The sequence below is a fragment of the Podarcis muralis genome, chromosome 2, assembly GCF_964188315.1.
Source record: "Podarcis muralis chromosome 2, rPodMur119.hap1.1, whole genome shotgun sequence".
In the NCBI taxonomy this organism is placed as follows: Eukaryota; Metazoa; Chordata; class Lepidosauria; order Squamata; family Lacertidae; genus Podarcis; species Podarcis muralis.
In genome coordinates, this window is record NC_135656.1 from 112,671,975 (window position 1) to 112,691,316 (window position 19,342).

At 48.1% G+C, this 19,342-nt stretch overlaps 1 protein-coding gene and 3 non-coding genes across 5 annotated transcripts in view; all 4 read left to right on the forward strand.

Moving 5' to 3' along the window:
• LOC114590978 (carnitine O-acetyltransferase-like) overlaps nucleotides 1–18,652 on the forward strand; it is a 36,116-nt gene extending 17,464 nt beyond the window's left edge. The window contains exons 4-14 of one of the 2 annotated variants that reach the window (XM_077921770.1): nucleotides 4,214–4,267; nucleotides 5,535–5,700; nucleotides 6,114–6,288; nucleotides 7,615–7,793; nucleotides 9,721–9,821; nucleotides 10,893–11,012; nucleotides 12,641–12,763; nucleotides 14,018–14,153; nucleotides 15,184–15,246; nucleotides 16,340–16,477; nucleotides 18,129–18,652. In XM_077921770.1, coding sequence (XP_077777896.1) covers nucleotides 4,214–4,267; nucleotides 5,535–5,700; nucleotides 6,114–6,288; nucleotides 7,615–7,793; nucleotides 9,721–9,821; nucleotides 10,893–11,012; nucleotides 12,641–12,763; nucleotides 14,018–14,153; nucleotides 15,184–15,246; nucleotides 16,340–16,477; nucleotides 18,129–18,356 — 1,483 coding nt within the window. In that variant the 3' untranslated portion in view covers nucleotides 18,357–18,652. The remainder of the gene's footprint in view (nucleotides 1–4,213; nucleotides 4,268–5,534; nucleotides 5,701–6,113; nucleotides 6,289–7,614; nucleotides 7,794–9,720; nucleotides 9,822–10,892; nucleotides 11,013–12,640; nucleotides 12,764–14,017; nucleotides 14,154–15,183; nucleotides 15,247–16,339; nucleotides 16,478–18,128) is intronic. The other variant, XM_077921774.1, reaches the window with a different exon arrangement.
• Nucleotides 113–184, forward strand: TRNAC-GCA (transfer RNA cysteine (anticodon GCA)). The gene has a single exon. It is a non-coding gene; the product is annotated as a tRNA-Cys (tRNA).
• TRNAC-GCA (transfer RNA cysteine (anticodon GCA)) lies at nucleotides 1,170–1,241 on the forward strand. The gene has a single exon. It is a non-coding gene; the product is annotated as a tRNA-Cys (tRNA).
• On the forward strand, nucleotides 2,545–2,616 carry TRNAC-GCA (transfer RNA cysteine (anticodon GCA)). The gene has a single exon. It is a non-coding gene; the product is annotated as a tRNA-Cys (tRNA).
• Nucleotides 18,653–19,342: the final 690 nt, after the last annotated feature.

Below are 19,342 nucleotides of genomic sequence, written 5' to 3' on the forward strand. Positions count from 1 at the left end.
TTTCCTGTAGGCAGAGCATTTAAAGCCATTAGTCATAAGTACATAGTAGGAGAACTATGCAGCAAAACCAGTATCCATAAGAAGGCACCCTAAGCAGCCATGTCTATGTGCCGGGGGTATAGCTCAGCGGTAGAGCATTTGACTGCAGATCAAGAGGTCCCTGGTTCAAGTCCGGGTGCCCCCTCTTTTTAGAGGAATTTGTTTCTGGTTTGCCACCTCCTCACTTTCTCCAATAGCTTGTGGTGGGTAACCTGGTAGACGGGTTTAAGGAAATAGAGGTTGCAACCATTTTATGCGCGTCCAAAATGTGCGCGGCTGTGCACATTGCTCCAGACCCAGATGTGACCCCCCATTTTTTAAAGGGGCTGGTGAGGAAGTACAGCCTTGCTCTCCCAGCTTCCCAGCATTGCAGGCCACTGCTGTTTCCTGAGAGGGAGAGGTGGCAGGGATCTTGGCGCATTGCATGGTAGCATGAGCATTTGATCAATAGGGAGCAGCACAGTGTAGGGAAGTGGCGTCTCATGCTCATTCCCCCCACGGCTGAAAGAAAGAAGCCTGTGTATTACTTGCAGGCTTTTTTCTCTTGCTTCCAACAGCAGCAGGGCAGGAGGACGAAGGGGAGAAATACTATCTCCCCTTCGTTCCTCTCCTCCCCACCAGTGACAGGAGGAATTTGAGACACTGCTTACTATTGCCTGCCTCCCTCAGCTGCCGGCTTTCTGTCCTCTTCTCACACTGCAGTTCATGGGGCCACCTGTTGGTGACCATTCAAATTGCAGCGTGGTGACATCCTTACAATTTTACTATATACAGTAGTATGAAAAAATTTAGTGTTGGTTAAAAAAAAAAAAAATTGCCCGCCTTTACTGATCTTCCCCAGCCATGTGACACTAGAAGAAGTGCAGGTAGTGTTCTGATATGTAGTAATCAGTTTGCAGGGGATTATTGTTGGGCCTAAAGCTGCGGCCTCCGTGTGAGCTGACTCCGCTCCAGAACACTTTGCAACACAGAGATTTGCAGGAGGTTATTCCTCAGTAGAAAGCTTGAGGTGGAATGAGTTGCCTGTAGGTAGGGCGTTTAAAACCATTAGTCGAATGTACATGGTAGAGAACTATGTGGCAAAACTGGTATCCATAAGAAGGCTTCCTGGGCAGACATGCCTATGTGCCGGGGGTATAGCTCAGCGGTAGAGCATTTGACTGCAGATCAAGAGGTCCCTGGTTCAAGTCCGGGTGCCCCCTCTTTTTTTAGAGGAATGTATTTCCAGGTGTTGCCAGCACCTTGTTTTCCGCAATAGCTTGTAATGGGAAACCTCATAGATGGGTTTAGTGGAATACGATGTAACTGAGACTGTGCCCCTGCTCGCATTGCTCACCATCCCCACCCATCCACTACCCCCTGCCAAATCTGTCAGCATGCAGAGGGCCAGGAGGCCAGCTGGCTAGTCCCGGCTGGACCGTCTCCTTCCAGTCTTCCTGGTGCAAAGACCATCGCCTCTGCTCCGACATAAATCAGCGACCCGGGCTTCAAAGCCAGGGCACACTATCAGCTGATAGAACTGCGCACACAGAATAGGCGTGAGGCTTGTGGAAGCATACTACAACTACAGATTTATTAATCATAAATCAGGAGAAAGAAACATGTCGTCTCTCTCATGTCGTCTCATAGAGAAGCAAAAGCAAAAGCTATACACACAATGGAAGTTCCCGGCATACTGTGCTGGAATGTAAACAGACATGTGGCATGTAACAATCCCATGTCTGTTCCTTAAGGTGGAATGGAAGTGTCAACACAACCCGCCACCCCTTGCAAATTCCCCTCCTTTTACACCTCACCAACATTACAGATCCATTTGTTTTGTTTAGTCGTTTAGTTGTGTCTGACTCTTCGTGACCCCATGGACCAGAGCACGCCAGGCACTTCTGTCTTCCACTGCCTCCCGCATTTTGGCCAAACTCATGCTGGTAGCTTCGCGAACACTATCCAACCATCTCATCCTGTGTCGTCCCTTCTCTTGTGCCAAAGTACTGGAGCCTCAGCTTCAGGATCTGTCCTTCTTCGTGACCCCATGGACCAGAGCACGCCAGGCACCCCTGTCTTTCACTGCCTCCCACAGACATCCTTACAATTTTGATATATACTAAGACAGAAGAGTGAAGCTGAGGCTCCAATACTTTGGCCACCTCATGAGAAGAGAAGACTCCCTGAATAGACCCTGATGTTGGGAAAGATGGAGGGCACAAGGAGAAGGGGACGACAGAGGACAAGATGGTTGGACAGTGTTCTCGAAGCTACCAGCATGAGTTTGACCAAACTGCAGGAGGCAGTGGAAGACAGGAGTGCCTGGCGTGCTCTGGTCCATGGGGTCACAAAGAGTTGGACACGACTAAATGACTAAACAACAACAACAATAAGACAGAAGAAGATCAGAGTTTCCTGTAGGTAGAGCATTTAAAGCCATTAGTCATAAGTACTCAGTAGGAGAACTATGCTGCAAAACCAGTATCCATAAGAAGGCTTGCTGGGCAGACAAGCCTATGTGCCGGGGGTATAGCTCAGCGGTAGAGCATTTGACTGCAGATCAAGAGGTCCCTGGTTCAAGTCCGGGTGCCCCCTCTTTTTAGAGGAATTTGTTTCTGGTTTGCCACCACCCTGCTTTCTCCAATAACCTGTGGTGGGTAACATGGATTTAATGAACAGTGATGTAAAATAAGATCAGTGGTGGCACAGAGATGGCTTCTCCACATTTAACTCAGTGGTAGAGAATTTGACTGCTGATCAAGTCCCTAGTGTGTGCAAAAGGGTAGTAGGACTTAATTTATGATGCAAATAAACCTGTTTATAGAAAGATATGGGGCATATCTGGTGCCCTTACACAGATTTCTTAGTTATTAAAAACCTGTGTTCTGGTATTTGACTTTTGATCAAGGAGTCTTGGTTCTAATCTGGTGCTACCAGCTCTCTCTTTTGTATTTAGCATAATTATAGTTTTGTGAAATTTACAACACCACCATTAAACATTACCTGGGCAATGTAATAATTATTCCTAATTGAATAGTTAAATTCAAAATTCTAAAGAGAGGCTGAGAAGGTACATGGGTTTAAAATTGTATTTATACTAGCTCAGCTATGTTGTGAGCTGATCAGTAAAGGCTTTACCCCCTTGAAAAGTAAGGTATAAATATAGTCCTTAAAAACATGTCTCTTTGTTCAAAAAATCTCTCTGTGTGGAAATAAAAACAACCATTTTTCCTTACTCTTCTGGTGAGTTTTGAAGGAAAGTGTGATTCTTCTCTCTGAAGCTCTGAAACACATAGCTGCGCATAAAGCACAGATAAGCTTTGTTTCCCAAACTTTCTAGATCTGAATCACACTTCCCTGCTCCTGAATTATAACTAGAGGCATGCTTCACTCCATGGGTAGGCAAACTAAGGCCCGGGGGCCAGATCCAGCCCAATCGCCTTCTGAATCCGGCCCACAGACAGTCCGGGAATCAGCATGTTTTTACATGAGTAGAATGTGTGCTTTTATTTAAAATGCATCTCTAGGTTATTTGTAGGGCATAGGGATTTGTTCTTTTTTTTCTTTTCAAAATATAGTCCGTCCCCCCACAAGGGCTGAGGGACAGTGGAGTGGCCGCTTGCTGAAAAAGTTTGCTGAAAAAAGTTTCACTCTCACACTGAAAAATAATTACTTTTTCTAAAAGGTATAAAAATAACAAGCACCCCCAGCTTAGCTTGATGGAGAGCTCCTGAGAACTTGGGAGCTTTCTTCCTTGATCTTTTCCCCTTTTGGTTCATCGGTCATAATAACAAAGGCAATGATTTTATTAAGTAGGGAATCTATTTTAGCGTGTTTAAGGGGTATTGTGCAGTGGTACATGAATTCTGGAGCTTGAGGTTTCCTCATCCACTGGGAGAGCCAGTGTGGTGTAGTGGTTAAGAGCGGTAGTCTCGTAATCTGGGGAACCGGGTTCGCGTCTCCACTCCTCCACATGCAGCTGCTGGGTGACCTTGGGCCAGTCACACTTCTCTGAAGTCTCTCTGCCTCTCACCTCACAGAGTGTTTGTTGTGGGGGAGGAAGGGAAAGGAGAATGTTAGCCGCTTTGAGACTCCTTCGGGAAGTGATAAAGCGGGATATCAAATCCAAACTCTTCTTCTTCTCTATGGAGCATTTAACCTGGGATTTTATTTTTATCTCTCCCTCATGTAGGTTTGCTGCGAAGCTCATTGCTGGTGTGTTGGATTTCAAGGCAAAGATTGACCAGTGAGTATTCTGGACTGGCAAAATTGGGAAGTGCAGGGAGAGAGAGTGTCACATGCAGGACACAACCTGCTGGTGTGGGATGTAAACATAGGGTATCTTCGTGTGTGAGAGAGAAAGGAGAGTCTACTGTTTCAGGGCGCTATGGGGTGTGCATTAGATGGCTATGGCTGTTGCGACACCAAGATAGCTTGGCCACTGTGGTCTTGGCACTGGCAACCTCAGGACTGGATTACTGCAACACACTCAATGTTGGGCTTAACCCAGAAGAATACATCATCTTTGATGTACAAGCAGGCAAACAAACAAAAACCTCACTTAGATAAGCTAAAGGGGAGGAGAAATACATTAAAAACATCTCGCCCGCTTCTAAAAGGCCACAGATTAAACTTTAAACTAAGTCCAAAGGCCTGGTTCTAGAGGGAAGTTTTTGCCTGGCACCTAAAGATATATAATGATGGCACCAGCCGAGCCTCCCTAGAGAGAGCATTCCTCAAGCGGGGAGCCACTGCAGAAAAGGCCCTGTTCTCATGTTGCCACCCTCCGGACCTCTCATGGAGGAGGCGCACAAAAAAGGTCCTCAGAGGATGATTGCAGGGCTGGTTCAGTTCCTTAAGGCCCTTTTAACATTTAAAGCCCAAACAACTTGAGACCTGGGTATCTCAGGGATTGCCTTGCCCCGTACATCCCTGCCTGGAAACTGCTCCTAATAATGTGGCACTGCTGAGAGTACTCCATGTCTCAGAGGTGAGCTTCGTATGCAGCAAAAGAGGGGGGCTTTTAGTGTTGCAGCTCCAGCCCTCTGGAATGGGTTACCAGCTGAAATTAGGCATTTCGGTATTTAGGTGACTACTGAAGACATTTTTGTTGAAAGAAGCGTTTCCCCGAGGGGTGACCCGGTCATTTATGGAGCAACTGTGTAGCTGAAAGAAAAATGTCCTGTTGTTCTTAGAACTTGTAAAGATGGATGTATCGTTTTTAGAGTTTTCCAAAATGGCTTTTTGGAACTTGGTGTTTCATTCTGCTTCTCTCCTGCAGTTTTCTGCTGTGAAACGCTCTATAAATTTGTTAAATAAAATCATAAGTGGTCCTCAAGAGCATATGTGACGATCAAGGCTAACGTGTATATTGTGGCATAAGCTTTTGTGGACTGCCTTGCCTAAAAGACACCCCATATCAACTCTACTGCCCAGAGCAGCAGCAGTGACCTTACAGATTGAGATTTGAAGGGCATTGACTTGTTGATCTCCTTTCCCCCCCTTCATGCCAGCCAGACCCTGTTAGTCGAATATTCCCGAGGCTACCCTCTCTGTATGGAGCAATATTCCCGCATCTTTGCCTCGTGCAGACTTCCAGGCCCTAAACACGATTCCGTCTTGCTGCCTCCACCCGGCCGAAGACCGCCCACCTACATCACGGTAGTCCGCAACTTCCAGGTAACTATCGCTGTACCACTATACAGTGGTACCTTGGGTTACAGACGCTTCAGGTTACAGACGCTTCAGGTTACAGACTCCGCTAACCCAGAAATAGTACCTCAGGTTAAGAACTTTGCTTCAGGATGAGAACAGAAATCACGTGGCGGCAGCGGGAGGCTGTTCTTAACCTGAAACTGTTCTTAACCTGAAGCACCACTTTAGCTAATGGGGCCTCCCGCTGCCGCTGCACGATTTCTGTTCTCATCCTGAAATAAAGTTCTTAACCCGAGATACTACTTCCGGGTTAGCAGAGTCTGTAACCTGAAGCGTCTGTAACCTGAAGCGTCTGTAACCTGAGGTACCACTGTTTATATTGTTTCCCAGTAAGCTTAAACCTTACTACAAGAGGCTGCTTTTTATGCCTCCTGCAGTTCTTCCAACTTGAAGTGTACAACAGCGACGGGACGCCTCTCACCGTCGACCAGCTACACTGGCAGCTCCAGCGAATCCGTGCGCAGTCTTGGAAGACCGATAAGGAGCCCCTGGGAGTGCTGACTAGTGACCACCGACACACGTGGGGACAGGCCTACACCACTCTCATGAGAGGTATCTTTGTGTGTGCATGCTGTAGGGAGACTGGGTCAGCTATAGAATTATTATTATTATTATTATTATTATTATTATTATTATTATTATTATTAACACCCTGCCCATCTGGCTGGTTTCCTCAGCCACTCTGGGCGGCTCCCAACAGAATATTAAAAACACAATAAAACATGAAACATTAAAAACTTTCCTAAACAGGACTGCCTTCAGGTGTCTTCTAAAAGTCAGATAGCTGTTTATTTCCTTGACATCTGATGGGAGGGCGTTCCACAGGGCAGGCGCCACTACTGAGAAGGCCCTCTGCCTGGTTCCCTGTAAACTCACTTCTCGCAGTGAGGGAACTGCCAGAAGGCCCTCTGCGCTGGACCTCAGTGTCTGGGCTGAACGATGGGGGTGGAGACGCACCTTCAGGTATACTGGGCCAAGGCTGCTTAGGGTCAGCACCAACACTTTGAATTGTGCTCGAAAACGTACTGGGACCCAATGTAGGTCTTTCAGGACCAGTGTTGTATGGTCTTGGTGGCTACTGCCCGTCACCAGTCCAGCTGCTGCATTCTGTATTAGTTGTAGCTTCTGGGTCACCTTCAAAGGTAGCCCCACGTAGAGCGCATTGCAGTAGTCCAAGCGGGAAATAATCAGAGTATGCACCACTCTGGTGAGACAGTGTGCAGACAGATAGGGTCTCAGCCTGCGTACCAGATGAAGAAGAAGAGTTTGGATTTGATATCCCGCTTTATCACTACCCGAAGGAGTCTCAAAGTGGCTAACATTCTCCTTTCCCTTCCTCCCCCACAACAAACACTCTGTGAGGTGAGTGGGGCTGAGAGACTTCAAAGAAGTGTGACTGGCCCAAGGCAGCTGCATGTGGAGGAGCGGAGACGTGAACCCGGTTCACCAGATTACGAGTCTACCGCTCTTAACCACTACACCACACTGGCTCCAGATGGAGCTGGTAGACAGCTGCCCTGGACACAGAATTGACCTGCACCTCCATGGACAGCTGTGAGTCCAAAATGACTCCCAGGCTGCGCACGTGGTCTTTTATCACAGTTGCCCCATTCAGGACCAGGGAGTCACTCACAGCGTGCTCTTAATCCAGTTTTCCAACACCTCCCCAGTGTTAGCGCTTAACTATGGAGGCTAAGAAAGTTAGCCCGGGGTCAAGCATTAATGTCTACACCAGGCCAGGATAGAGAGCGCTCTCTGGTGGGCAGCTTCTTCAAAACAACGCATTGGTCAGCTTGTGAGCGCAACGCTCCTTCTCTGCTGCACTGCAGCACTGGCATAACCTTCGTGTTTCGCTTTCCTCTCCCTCCTTGCCACCAGACAAGCTGAACCGGGAATCGGCCCGGGCCATTCAGCGCAGCCTCTTCACCGTCTGCTTGGACGCTCCCGTCCTGAAAGTCTCGGATGCGCTAGCGAGCAGCCGCCTGGCAGCACAGATGCTACATGGCGGAGGCAGCTACTCAAATAGCGGCAATCGCTGGTTCGACAAGACTCTGCAGGTGAGGATGACTTCAGGGTAAAGGGGGGGGATACTCCTTTTTGAAAGCCTGGAGGAGGCACCGCCACTGTGGTCAGACTAGAGGTGTTTGGAAACTGGGGCTCTCTCTCTCCCTCTCTCTCCCTTGCCACCCCCATGTCTTGGTTCAGGTAGGGAAGGGCTCACAAGACAGAGCATCTATAGGGCGCCACATAAAAGGGTAGCATTATTTTTGTCGTGCTGTTATTGGAGAGGGAGGGAAGCAACTAAGGCTCCTTCTGCACTGTACATTAAAAGCAGTATCATCCCAGTCGTGGATTCCCCCAAAGAATCTTGGAAATGGCATACCCAATATTTCTCCAATGAAAATAAATGTAAAGGGACCCCTGACCATTAGGTCCAGTCATGACCGACTCTGGGGCAGTGGCGTAGCGTGGGTTGTCAGCACCCGGGGCAAGGCAAGTAACCCATGGATTTGCGCCCCCAACCCGTGGATTTGCGCCCCCTAACCTGTGGATTTGCCCTAACCCCAGATGTTGCGCCCGGTGCGGCCGGCCCCCCCTGCACCCCCCACGCTACGCCACTGCTCTGGGGTTGCGGCGCTCATCTCGCTTTATTGGCCGAGGGAGCCGGCGTACAGCTTCCGGGTCATGTGGCCAGCATGACTAAGCTGCTTCTGGCGAACCAGAGCAGTGCACGGAAACACAGTTTACCTTCCCGCCGGAGTGGTACCTATTTATCTACTTGCACTTTGACGTGCCTTTGAACTGCTAGGTTGGCAGGACCAGGGACCAAGCAATGGGAGCTCACCCCATCGCAGGGATTCGAACCGCCAACCTTCTGATCGGCAACCCACAGCGCCACTCCAATGAAAATAGGGACGTCCTATTCCATTATTATTATTATTATTATTATTATTATTATTATTATTACCCTGCCCATCTGACTGGGTTGCCCTCCTGTATGCGCTTGGCTCACTCCTGCAAAATACCTGAAACTGTGAAGACACCCTAAGCAAAGGCTCTACTTAAATAAATGCAGAAGCAAGCAGGAAAGAATTGGATCGTTGCTTTTGTGGTTCTTATGGGGAAACATAGCCAGTCAGATGCATGGCCAGAGCGGTTTGGTATGAGGAAACCCAAACCTTTTTAAAGGTGTACTACACTGTTTTCGCTTGGTGTCACCACACTTATTTATTTAATGCTTTTCTGTCCTTCCATTAGGGACGTGGGTGGCGCTGTGGGTTAAACCACAGAGCCTAGGACTTGCCGATCAGAAGGTCGGCGGTTCAGATCCCTGCGACGGGGTGAGCTCCTGTTGCTCGGTCCCTGCTCCTGCCAACCTAGCAGTTCGAAAGCACGTCAAAGTGCAAGTAGATAAATAGGTACCACTCTGGCGGGAAGGTAAACGGTGTTTCCGTGCTCTGCTCTGGTTTGCCAGAAGCGGCTTTGTCATGCTGGCCACATGATCCGGAAGCTGTACGCCGGCTCCCTCGGCCAATAAAGCGAGATGAGCGCCGCAACCCCAGACTGGACTTAACTGTTAGGGATCCTTTACCTTTTTTTATCCCAGGGGTGGAGGAACTTTTTCAGCCCTTTTAGGAAACCTTATCTGGACTGTGTACCAGGGGTGGGCAAGGCCAGGATCCAAAATAGGTGTTGACAATGTAGATAATAAAATTTGCCCGTTGTGACTCATTGCAAAGGAGAAGAAACCTCTGGCCTTGCAGATTTTGTTGGACCCTGACTTTCATCAACCCCAAGCAGCAAGGCCAGTGGTCAGGGATGATGGGAATTGTAGTCCGGAAACATCCCAAGGGGGAAGAGGTTCCTTGCCTCTGTTTCAAGATGGAAGCTCTCGTAAGTCCTTTCTGTCTATCACACCCTCTCTCTCTTTGTCTTTTCTTTCCACATGTTTGCCTTCTCTTGCTCGCCACCCCATTCTCCCAGTTTATTGTGGGAGAAGATGGCTCCTGTGGGGTGCTTTATGAACAAGCCGTTGCTGAAGGACCACCAATCGCCACCATCATAGACCACGTCCTTGACTACTGGTAATGCCCTCACCAGGAGCGCGGAAGGGATGTGGGGCTCGTCAGATTCAGGTCCAGGAGAAGGCTTTGTGCAATGGCGATGCTGAGGAAGAGACAAGCATATTTCTGTTTTAAAAGATTGTTCTAAGGATGTTAGGTGCTCAAGCTCTCTTAAAAATTACTGTGAGGAAGTTTAGGAGCCTTAATATATAGCAGTCTTTGTCCATGGAGTTTTCTTGGCAGGGATACTGGAGTGGCTTGCCGGTTCCTGCTCCAGGTGGATCACGTTTGGTCAAAACTCTCCACTATGACCTGTCCATCTTGGGTGCCCTGCTTGGCATAGTTCATAGCTTCTCTGAGTTTTTCAAGCCCCTTTGCCACGACAAGGCAGTGATCCATGAAGGGGGATCACTGCCTATATAGCAGGAAGACAGGAGTGCCTGGCGTGCTCTTGTCCATGGGGTCACGAAGAGTCGGACACAACTAAACAACAACAAAACAATATATAGCAGGAGTAGGGAGGTGCACTGCTAGAGATGTAAAGGTCTGGAAGTAAAAACAGAAAAACTGGGGGAGATTGTTTAAGGGTCCTCAGAGGGCAGCTCTTGAGTTTCATATGAAAATGAATAAATATTGCATGCCCAGCACTGGTTCCTCTTTTGTCGAAAGCTGCCCTGTGCAAGGGGAGGACTTCCTGTGTTCTTCAACACTGGGAGGCAGACGAAAGATGGGAGTTGGAACTTCCTGTTTTGAGAAAGCCTTTTTTAATCTATTTTTTTTGTCCATTATGCAATGATCTGAGGAACTCACAGTCCTGGCTACATTTGAACATATTTCATATAGACATCAGTTTTGTGTGGATACCAGTCTGGATATTTGGAAGGTTTATAGTACCTTATATACTGAATTTACGATGTTATTGACGGTGGTTGTATTCATAATGTGAACTGAACTTCACATTATGAATATCCGGAGTGTGTCTCCCTTGCCATAGGGAGACAAACAATTGTGGGTCTTTAACCCATCACTTTCTTTTTAATGCATTTTTTCCTCTCTCTCTCTCTCTCTCTCTCTCTCCTCCCCAATTGCCAGCAAAGATCCTGTCCCAGTCCGCGCCCCACTGATACCTCTGCAGTTACCCAAAAAACTCTACTTCTGTTTCACTCCAGAAATCAAACGCGACATCGAACACGCCAAACAGAACCTGGACATGTGAGTGTGTGTGTGTGTTTGAGAGTGGTGTCACAATCAGAGTGGAATTTGGGCAGGAGGAGGAGAACCACAGCCAAATTGGAGACAATGGTGTGGTCTCGTTCTTGAGCGTTTCCCAGTGTGAAAACCAGGTCCATCTTGCTCCTTGTGCTGGGTTTTCATTCAGAGCTCCCTGCCACAGCTCAGGGAAGAAGATCACAGTGATTCTTGTTTCTCCCCATTAAGCCTTGTCTCTTAGCTTCCGAGTCGCAGAGACCTGGCTGTCGCAAGGAGAGCAGAGTGTTCTTCTGTACCAAACAGATGTTTTTTAGGGACAGTTGAGATGAGGTTAAGCCGGAGCGAGGGAAGCTGGCGCTGTACAATGTGTCCTCTGTTTCCTGTCCGCCACCTCCATTTGCATATGAAAGGCAGCACATGGAAAGCTGCAACTTACCAGAGATGAGCAACAGAGGCCTCTTGGGAACACAGGAAGCAGCCCTCTTCCACGAGAACAGAAGAATCCACGGCTGGATTAGGCCAAAGGCCTATCTAGTCTGCCATCCTGTTTTGAAAGGCTCCAAACAAATGCCCATGGGAAGCTCACAGGCAGGAGCTGGGCGCAACAGTGCTCTCCCCAGTATTCAGAAGGTGGTTTATCATAGCCTAGGTATAGGGCAGTATATAAATTAAATTAAAAAAATAATAATAATATCATGGCTATAATAATAATTTACTATTTAACATCTGGCTGAGTTTCCCCAGCCACTCTGGGCGGCTTCCAATCGAGTGTTAAAAGCAATACAGCATTAAATATTAAATACTTCCCTGAACAGGGCTGCCTTCAGATGTCTTTTAAAGATAAGATAGCTGCTTATTTCCTTCACATCTGAAGGGAGGGTGTTTCACAGGGTGGGCGCCACTACCAAGAAGGCCCTCTGTCTGGTTCCCTGTAACCTCACTTCTCGCAATGAGGGAGATAGCCTTACCCTCCATGAATTTGTCTGATCCTCTTTCCAAGCCGTCCAAGTTGGCCATCGCTGCCTTTTGTGGGAGCCATTGTTGAACCATGTGCTGTGTGAAAAAAGTATTTCCTTTCCCCCCCCCCCCGTCCTGAATCGTCCCACATGTCCCATTGCTCAGTCCCTGCTCCTGCCCACCTAGCAGTTCGAAAGCACGACAAAGTGCAAGTAGATAAATAGGTACCAATCCAGCGGGAAGGTAAACGGTGTTTCCGTGTGCTGCTCTGGTTTGCCAGAAGCGGCTTAGTCATGCTGGCCACATGACCCGGAAGCTGTACGCCGGCTCCCTCGGCCAATAAAGTGAGATGAGCGCCGCAACTCCAGAGTCGGCCACGACTGGACCTAATGGTCAGGGGTCCCTTTACCTTTACCTTTACCAGAAACCCTGTCAGTTCTGGGCACAGAAACAGCACAACTGACGCAGAATACTAGCGGCAGAACTTTGCACTGGGTGAAGATTCTTCCATGCTGCACTGTGGCATTTAAGCTGGCCTTGGAAGATGGTAGGATAAGGTACATAGTTTCTGGCATAGCAAGGGGTGGGGTGTGGTCAGGCAGGCAGGCAGGCTGTAAGCTGCAGCTGAGGGTTGTTGTCTAATCAGTCTGCCTCCCTTTTCTCTTTTATCACAGTCTCATCACCGACCTCGACATCAGCTGTTTCACTTACTGCGGGTTTGGCAAGGAGCTTCTCAAACGCCTTAGGCTGAGCCCAGACTCTGTCCTGCAGGTGGCACTGCAGCTAGCCTATTACAGGTGAGGTGACTGCCTTGACAGGTAAAGGTAAAGGGAACCTTGACCATTAGGTCCAGTCGTGACCGACTCTGGGGTTGCGGCGCTCATCTCGCTTTATTGGCCGAGGGAGCCGGCGTACAGCTTCCGGGTCATGTGGCCAGCATGACTAAGCCGCTTCTGGCCAACCAGAGCAGCGCACGGAAACGCCATTTACCTTCCCGCCGGAGCGGTACCTATTTATCTACTTGCACTTTGAGGTGCTTTCGAACTGGTAGGTTGGCAGGAGCAGGGCAGGAGCAACAGGAGCTCACCTGTCACGGGGATTCGAACCGCCGACCTTCTGATCGGCAAGTCCTAGGCTCTGTGGTTTAACCCACAGCGCCACCCGTGTCCCTTGACAGGTAGAATTATAGAATTGTAGAGCTGGAAAGGGACCCTTGAGGTTCATCTAGTCCCTACTAGCTGTCTCAAACAGGGATTGATCCTGCAATCTTGGCATGATCAGCACCACGCTCAGACCGACATGAGCTATCCAGGAGTGAAGCCGGCTTTAGGGAATGTTAAATGGAAGGTGCTGTCCTGTTTTTTTCCAGGAAGAGGTGCAAGTTGGCATCAGACCAGTTAAGGCTAAACGGAAGAATGTGCTTTTGTGTACCGTATTTTTCGCTCCATAAGGCGCACCTAGTTTTTAGAGGGGGAAATCAAGAAGGAAAAAAAATGAAGCCTGTCCGCTTCTCCCAGAGCTTCTCAGGGCTGCCAGGGAAGGCCGGGAAGCCTGGGTCCCGTCCCCCCCAGCCCAAAGAGCAAAGAGGCCAAGAGAGCGAGCAGGATGGATCCCGCTCGCTGTCTCGGCTTCCTTAGCCATGCACAGCCTCTCCCGGCAGAAGCCCCACCTCCTGCAAAAGCCCACAGGAGCCACGCACCCTTTAAGGAGCGTGCGGCTCCTTCGGGCTTTTCTATGAGGAGGAAGAAGGGACTGACTGGCCGTGACAGTCCCTTCTCCCTCCTGGGGAAAAGCCCGCCAGAGCCTCGCGGGGCTTGTGTGTGGCTCTTCAGGGCTTTTCCTGCCTGCCTGCCTCCCCCCCCCCCCCCCGCATTCGCTCCATAAGATGCACACACATTTCCCCTTAATTTTTAGGAGGGGAAAAGTGCGTCTCTTGGAGCGAAAAATACGGTATGTGGAATTGCTCATCCGAGGAAGGGCGGGCTGTGTGCATTGCGCAGAAGGGCTGTGTGTGTTTGTGTCTTTGTGCCTGACTGCTGTGCCTTCCTTAGGGCACATGGGGAGCTGTGCGCAACTGCCGAGTCGGCCTCTCTCCGTCGCTTCCACCGCGGCCGGACGGAGACCATTCGCTCCACTACCTCTGCCGCGCTGGCCTTTGTCCGAGCTATGGCTGACGACGACTGTCAGGTATCCAGCCCCTGCTTCCTAAGGAGGCTTGAAAGGACAAGAGTGGACCGCACTAACTTTGGATATGATGAACTGTGGCTAGAGTGTTGAACCAGGACCTGGGCATAGCTGTCAACTTTTCCCATTTCTTTTGAGGGATCCAATTCGAATAAGGGAATTTCCCTTAAAAAAAGGTAAACGTTGACAGCTATGGACCTGGGAGACTAGGCCACACTATCACTGTGCATTTCAAGCCCTATTATATAACACATCATCAATGGTCATGGCTTCCGGCCCTCTCAGAGAGAGAACCAATGGGAAGTGTAGTTTGCTAAAGGTGCTGAGAGTTCTTAGGAGACCCCTCTTCCCCTCACAGAGCTACAATTCCCAGAGTTCCCTGCAAAGAGAGATGGATTGTCAGGTGATTCCACTGCCTTGAATTTGGGGAGTGGGTGTGGCTTGGAAAGAGGGCATTCTCTGTGGCAGACCCTAAGTTGTGGAATCCCCACCCCAGAGGTGCATCTGACACCTTCATTATGCAATAATAATAATAATAATAATAATTAATAAATAAATAAATAAATAAATAAAATCATGTGTACCCTGTCCACTCTAGGCAGCCTCGCAACAAAATATAGAAACGCAGTAAAAACTGTACACAGTTTTCCAAAAGACGCCCTTCTTCACCTCTGACCTTTGACATCCAAGATACATACATATTTAGGTCCCAGTCTATTCTCTTGACTACAATTTATTTTGTGAATTGTGGTGTTTTTTTTATTGTTGTAAGCCACCCTGCAACTGCGGATAAGAAATCTAATGCATTGGATAGTATATTCAATTAAATTTTATGCAGGGTAGACGTGTTCAAATGAATGGACCTAACTTAGTTACATTCATTAATTTCAGGCTGTTCTGAGTATAACCTAGTAATAAATAATGATAATAATGTCAATAGGCAAATACCACCTATTATTATTATTTGTGTGAGAGAGACTTGGAACTTCCTGCCCTCCATCTGTGATCCATTTCCTCCTCTTCTGCACACTAGGCTCCGGAAAGATTGTCTTTGCTGAAGAAAGCAGTCAAGGTTCACAGCACCCTCACAGAGCAGGTAACAAAATTCCCTGTACAGGAGTCGCTTGGTTGCATAAAGAATAGACACAGGAAGCACTTAATGCCTACTTTTACAGCTCGCTTTGAATGACTAATTTCTCCTCTCTACTTTTTTCCTTTCCTTTTCTTCTCTTTGTGCGACTTGTATTTTTATTTAGCTTGCAAGCCCGTCACCATTCATGCTCTCTCTTTCTCTCTAATTGATGTGAGTGGTAGTGGAATACACGAATTGTCTGAAAAGTGAGATTACAAAAATGTAACCAACAAACAAGGGACTCTGTGAGGAGTTCTGCAGGACTTGTGTCTTCCTGTTGGTAGCGAATGGGAAGTTCATTGTTGTAAATTCTGCTACAAGACAAAATGGCAGCAGGATTCTTTCTTTAAAAACACATAAAGTGTGTTTCTTGTTGGGAACTCATCTGGCACTGAGTGAAGGAAGGCCTGATTTTGTGTGTGTTAAAAAAAGAAAAGAAAATGCTGTTACGTGTAGGCCCGAGCCCTGAGGAACTGCAGGTGACACTTAGGGTGTAATTAGATGAAACAGTCAATCTTTGAATGGATCCCTTCTTACAATATTTGAAAAGAACAAAAAGGTTTGGTGGGTGGGAGCAAGGGGGAAAGGAATTTAGACCAGCTCCACAGTGCTACAGGAAGTGCGTTTAAATGATTTTGCCTGTGCTGTTTTTCTGATTTGATTTCTTCTCCGCACCCTTTCCCAAAGATTGTAGGTTGTGAATCTCCAACTGTGACATCTTAGATATATTTAAAGCTCCTCTTGACACCCTGTGATGACATGGTGGTGGTTACAGGAGAAGCTGTTTTTAGGTGGGTGGAACGAACAGCACAATAGCAGCCCGTAGTGACAGAGCACAAGTATTGCAACACCAAGGAAAGTGTGGAGGAAAACCATGGTTTGCCTTGTCCTGAGTCCAGGCTCCTTTTTTAAGAAAACAAGAGCCCACAGGTATCAAGCTATAGAAATAGAACAGTACACAGCATGCAAGCTTTGGGGGTGCCTTGGAACAGCGGCGTCACAAAGTCTGCTTCCCATCGAGCAGTGGGAAATCCTCTGTCCTCTGATTCTCTTGCAGGCTCTGGCTGGGCAAGGCATCGACCGCCATTTGCTGGGAATGAAGCTGGAGGCCATTGCCGATGGCTTCCGGGTGCCAGAGCTTTTCATGGACACTTCCTACGCTGTGGCGTCTCACTGGAAACTCTCCACGGGACAGGTAGAGCCTGCTAGGCCTCCACAATCCTATGTAGCTGAAGCTCAGAGTCCTTTACGTCTTCTGTTCATCCTCCTGAGAGCCAGTGTGGTGTAGTGGTTAAGCGCGATAGACTCGTAATCTGGTGAACCGGGTTTTCTTCCCTGCTCCTCCACATGCAGCTGCTGGGTGACGTTGGACTAGTCACACTTCTCTGAAGTCTCTCAGCCCCACTCACCTCACAGAGTGTTTGTTGTGGGGGAGGAAGGGAAAGGAGATTGTTAGCCGCTTTGAGACTCCTTCGGGTAGTGATAAAGCGGGATATCAAATCCAAACTCTTCTTCTTCGTCGTCTTCTTTGAGTCCCTAATGTATTTATAAAAATACTTGTGTACAGCAATTTCCTTTAAAAAAACTTAAGTGGTATATATTCACCATTGGTCAACAGTCCAGTGGTTCCCATCATCCCTGACCACCGGTCCTGCTAGCTAGGGATGATGGGAGTTGTAGTCCAAAAACAGCTGGAGGCCCAAGTTTGGGAAACACTGGTCTACACTGACTGGCAGTGGCCCTCCAAGGTTTCAAAGTGGCCTCTGTCCCAACCCTACCCAGAGAGGCTAAGGATTCAACCTGGGACCTTTTGCATGAAAAATATGTGTCGTACCACGGAGCCGTGGCCCTTGTGTGGTGACTTTTCAAGCGTCTCCTCACACGTGAACCTCCTTGGTTGCCAAGGCCTTCTGGAGAAATTCTGCTCTGGGTTTCATTCTTAGAATCTGTGGGTGAGTGGAGCAGGGCCTCGTCAGTGATGGCACCATGATTGTGGGGTGCTCTTCCCAGGAGGCCTGACAAGCAACATCCCTTAAAAAACACCCCACCCCAATTGTTATTACAATTTAGTCATACCTTTTCCTTATGGAGCTCGAGATTCTCTTTCTTTCCTCCTCTTACTCTAACCAATATTGTGAAGAAGGTCCAGTTGAGAGGAAGTGGTCAAACATCACCTAGTTAGCTTCATGGCTGAGTGAGAATTTGAATCTGGTGCTCCTCCGACACAAGACTTTTTCTGCCCCAAATGGAAAAAACATGCTTGTTTCACCAGACAGACTTATGAATCAGTGTGTTGCTTCTGAGGCTGGTGCTTACTGGTGAAGACCTTTTTTTGTTTTACTTCCTTTGTGGTTTGTGGAATATTGTTGTTTATGTCATTCCTCGGTCCAGTATACCTGAAGGAACCTCTCCACCCCCATCGTTCTGCCCGGACACTGAGGTCCAGTGCCGAGGGCCTTCTGGTGGTTCTCTCACTGAGAGAAGCCAAGTTACAGGGAACCAGGCAGAGGGCCTTCTCGGTAGTGGCACCCGCCCTGTGGAACGCCCTCCCACCAGATGTCAAAGAGATAAACAATTACCAGACTTTTAGAAGACATCTGAAGGCAGCCCTGTTTAGGGAAACTTTTAATGTTGAATAGGTTATTGTATTTTATTGTTCTGTTGGAAGCCGCCCAGAGTGGCTAGGGAAACGCAGCCAGATGGGCGGGGTATAAATAATAAATTATTATTATTACTGTTATTACTATTATTATCTTAATGTGGAAAAACAGCCAATACTTTAAAGAGAAAGAAGTAACAAGGGATGGTGATGATCTGCTGATCACATTTTATTTTTCCTCCCTCAGGTAGCTGCCCGCACGGATTGTGTGATGTGCTACGGGCCACTGGTCCCCGACGGCTATGCTGTCTGCTACAACCCTCTACCTACCCATGTTAACTTTGCTGTCACTGCCTTCAATTGTTGCCAGGAGACCAATGCTGAGCATCTGGCTGGTAGCATCCAGAAGGCCCTGGATGATGTGGGAGCTTTGCTGGGGAACTGGGGAGTTGGGAGCGATCAAAGGCAACCTTGAGAAGACACTCCATACCTCAGCGTTTCCTCACCTTGGACCCGAGAGAAGATCCTCTCAGCCTCAGGCCAACGCTTACCACCCATAATTCCAAACACCTCAGGCCAAAAATCTCTGCTCTACCACCCCTTTGTGCCAAAGCTTGTTATCCTCTAGCTTTTCCTTATCCAGAATTCCCTTTGTATCACTTCAGAGGGGGGGGGGAAACAGCTTTCTTTTTTTCTAAACAGTCTTAATTCGAAGCCAAATCTAATTTATTTCCACGTGGAATAATGAAATAAATGGTTCTTTCAGGAAAATGCTTGTCTTTCATGTTTGGGGAGGAATGAAAAAGAACATGGCGGACACACATGCATGGTGCGGTTCAGCGGAGTTGAAGAAACAGATCTGTAGGCTCACAGGGCAAGTCCCTCCTCTCTGGGCCCATTTATCCTATCTCTGTAACGGGATCCATTTCTCAAGGGAAAAGCGTCTCCTCAAAGGATGCTTATTGCCACGCAAGTCATCTGAACACATTTTGTATCTCCGTCTTCTCGAAATCTAACGGAGCATGTTGTGGTTTCTGCAGCTGCCGTGCTGACAGTAATTCTTCACAGCTTCTTAACGGGCAGTTTTCTTCAAGCCAGTTCTTGTGCCACCTCTCTCTTTAGCAAGAGTTAACCAGCAAGTTTCACAAAGGTGTTGCAACTCTTGAGCAACCCCCAATTCCTCTCCTCAGAGCTCAAATTTCTAGAGTGGTTTAATACACAAGTCTCTCTTTATAGTGAATTCTGGGAATTGTATCTGCGGGAGGGCAATGGGGGGGTCTCCTAATCATTTTCAGCACCCTTCGCAAACCCAAGGATGTTTAATGTGCTATGGCTCTTTTAAAAAGGGATAGTGCAGATGTGGCCTAAGTGGATTACAGTGGTACCTCAGGTTACAGACGCTTTGGGTTACAAACTCCGCTAACCAGGAAGTGGTTGCTCCAGGTTAAGAACTTTGTCCCA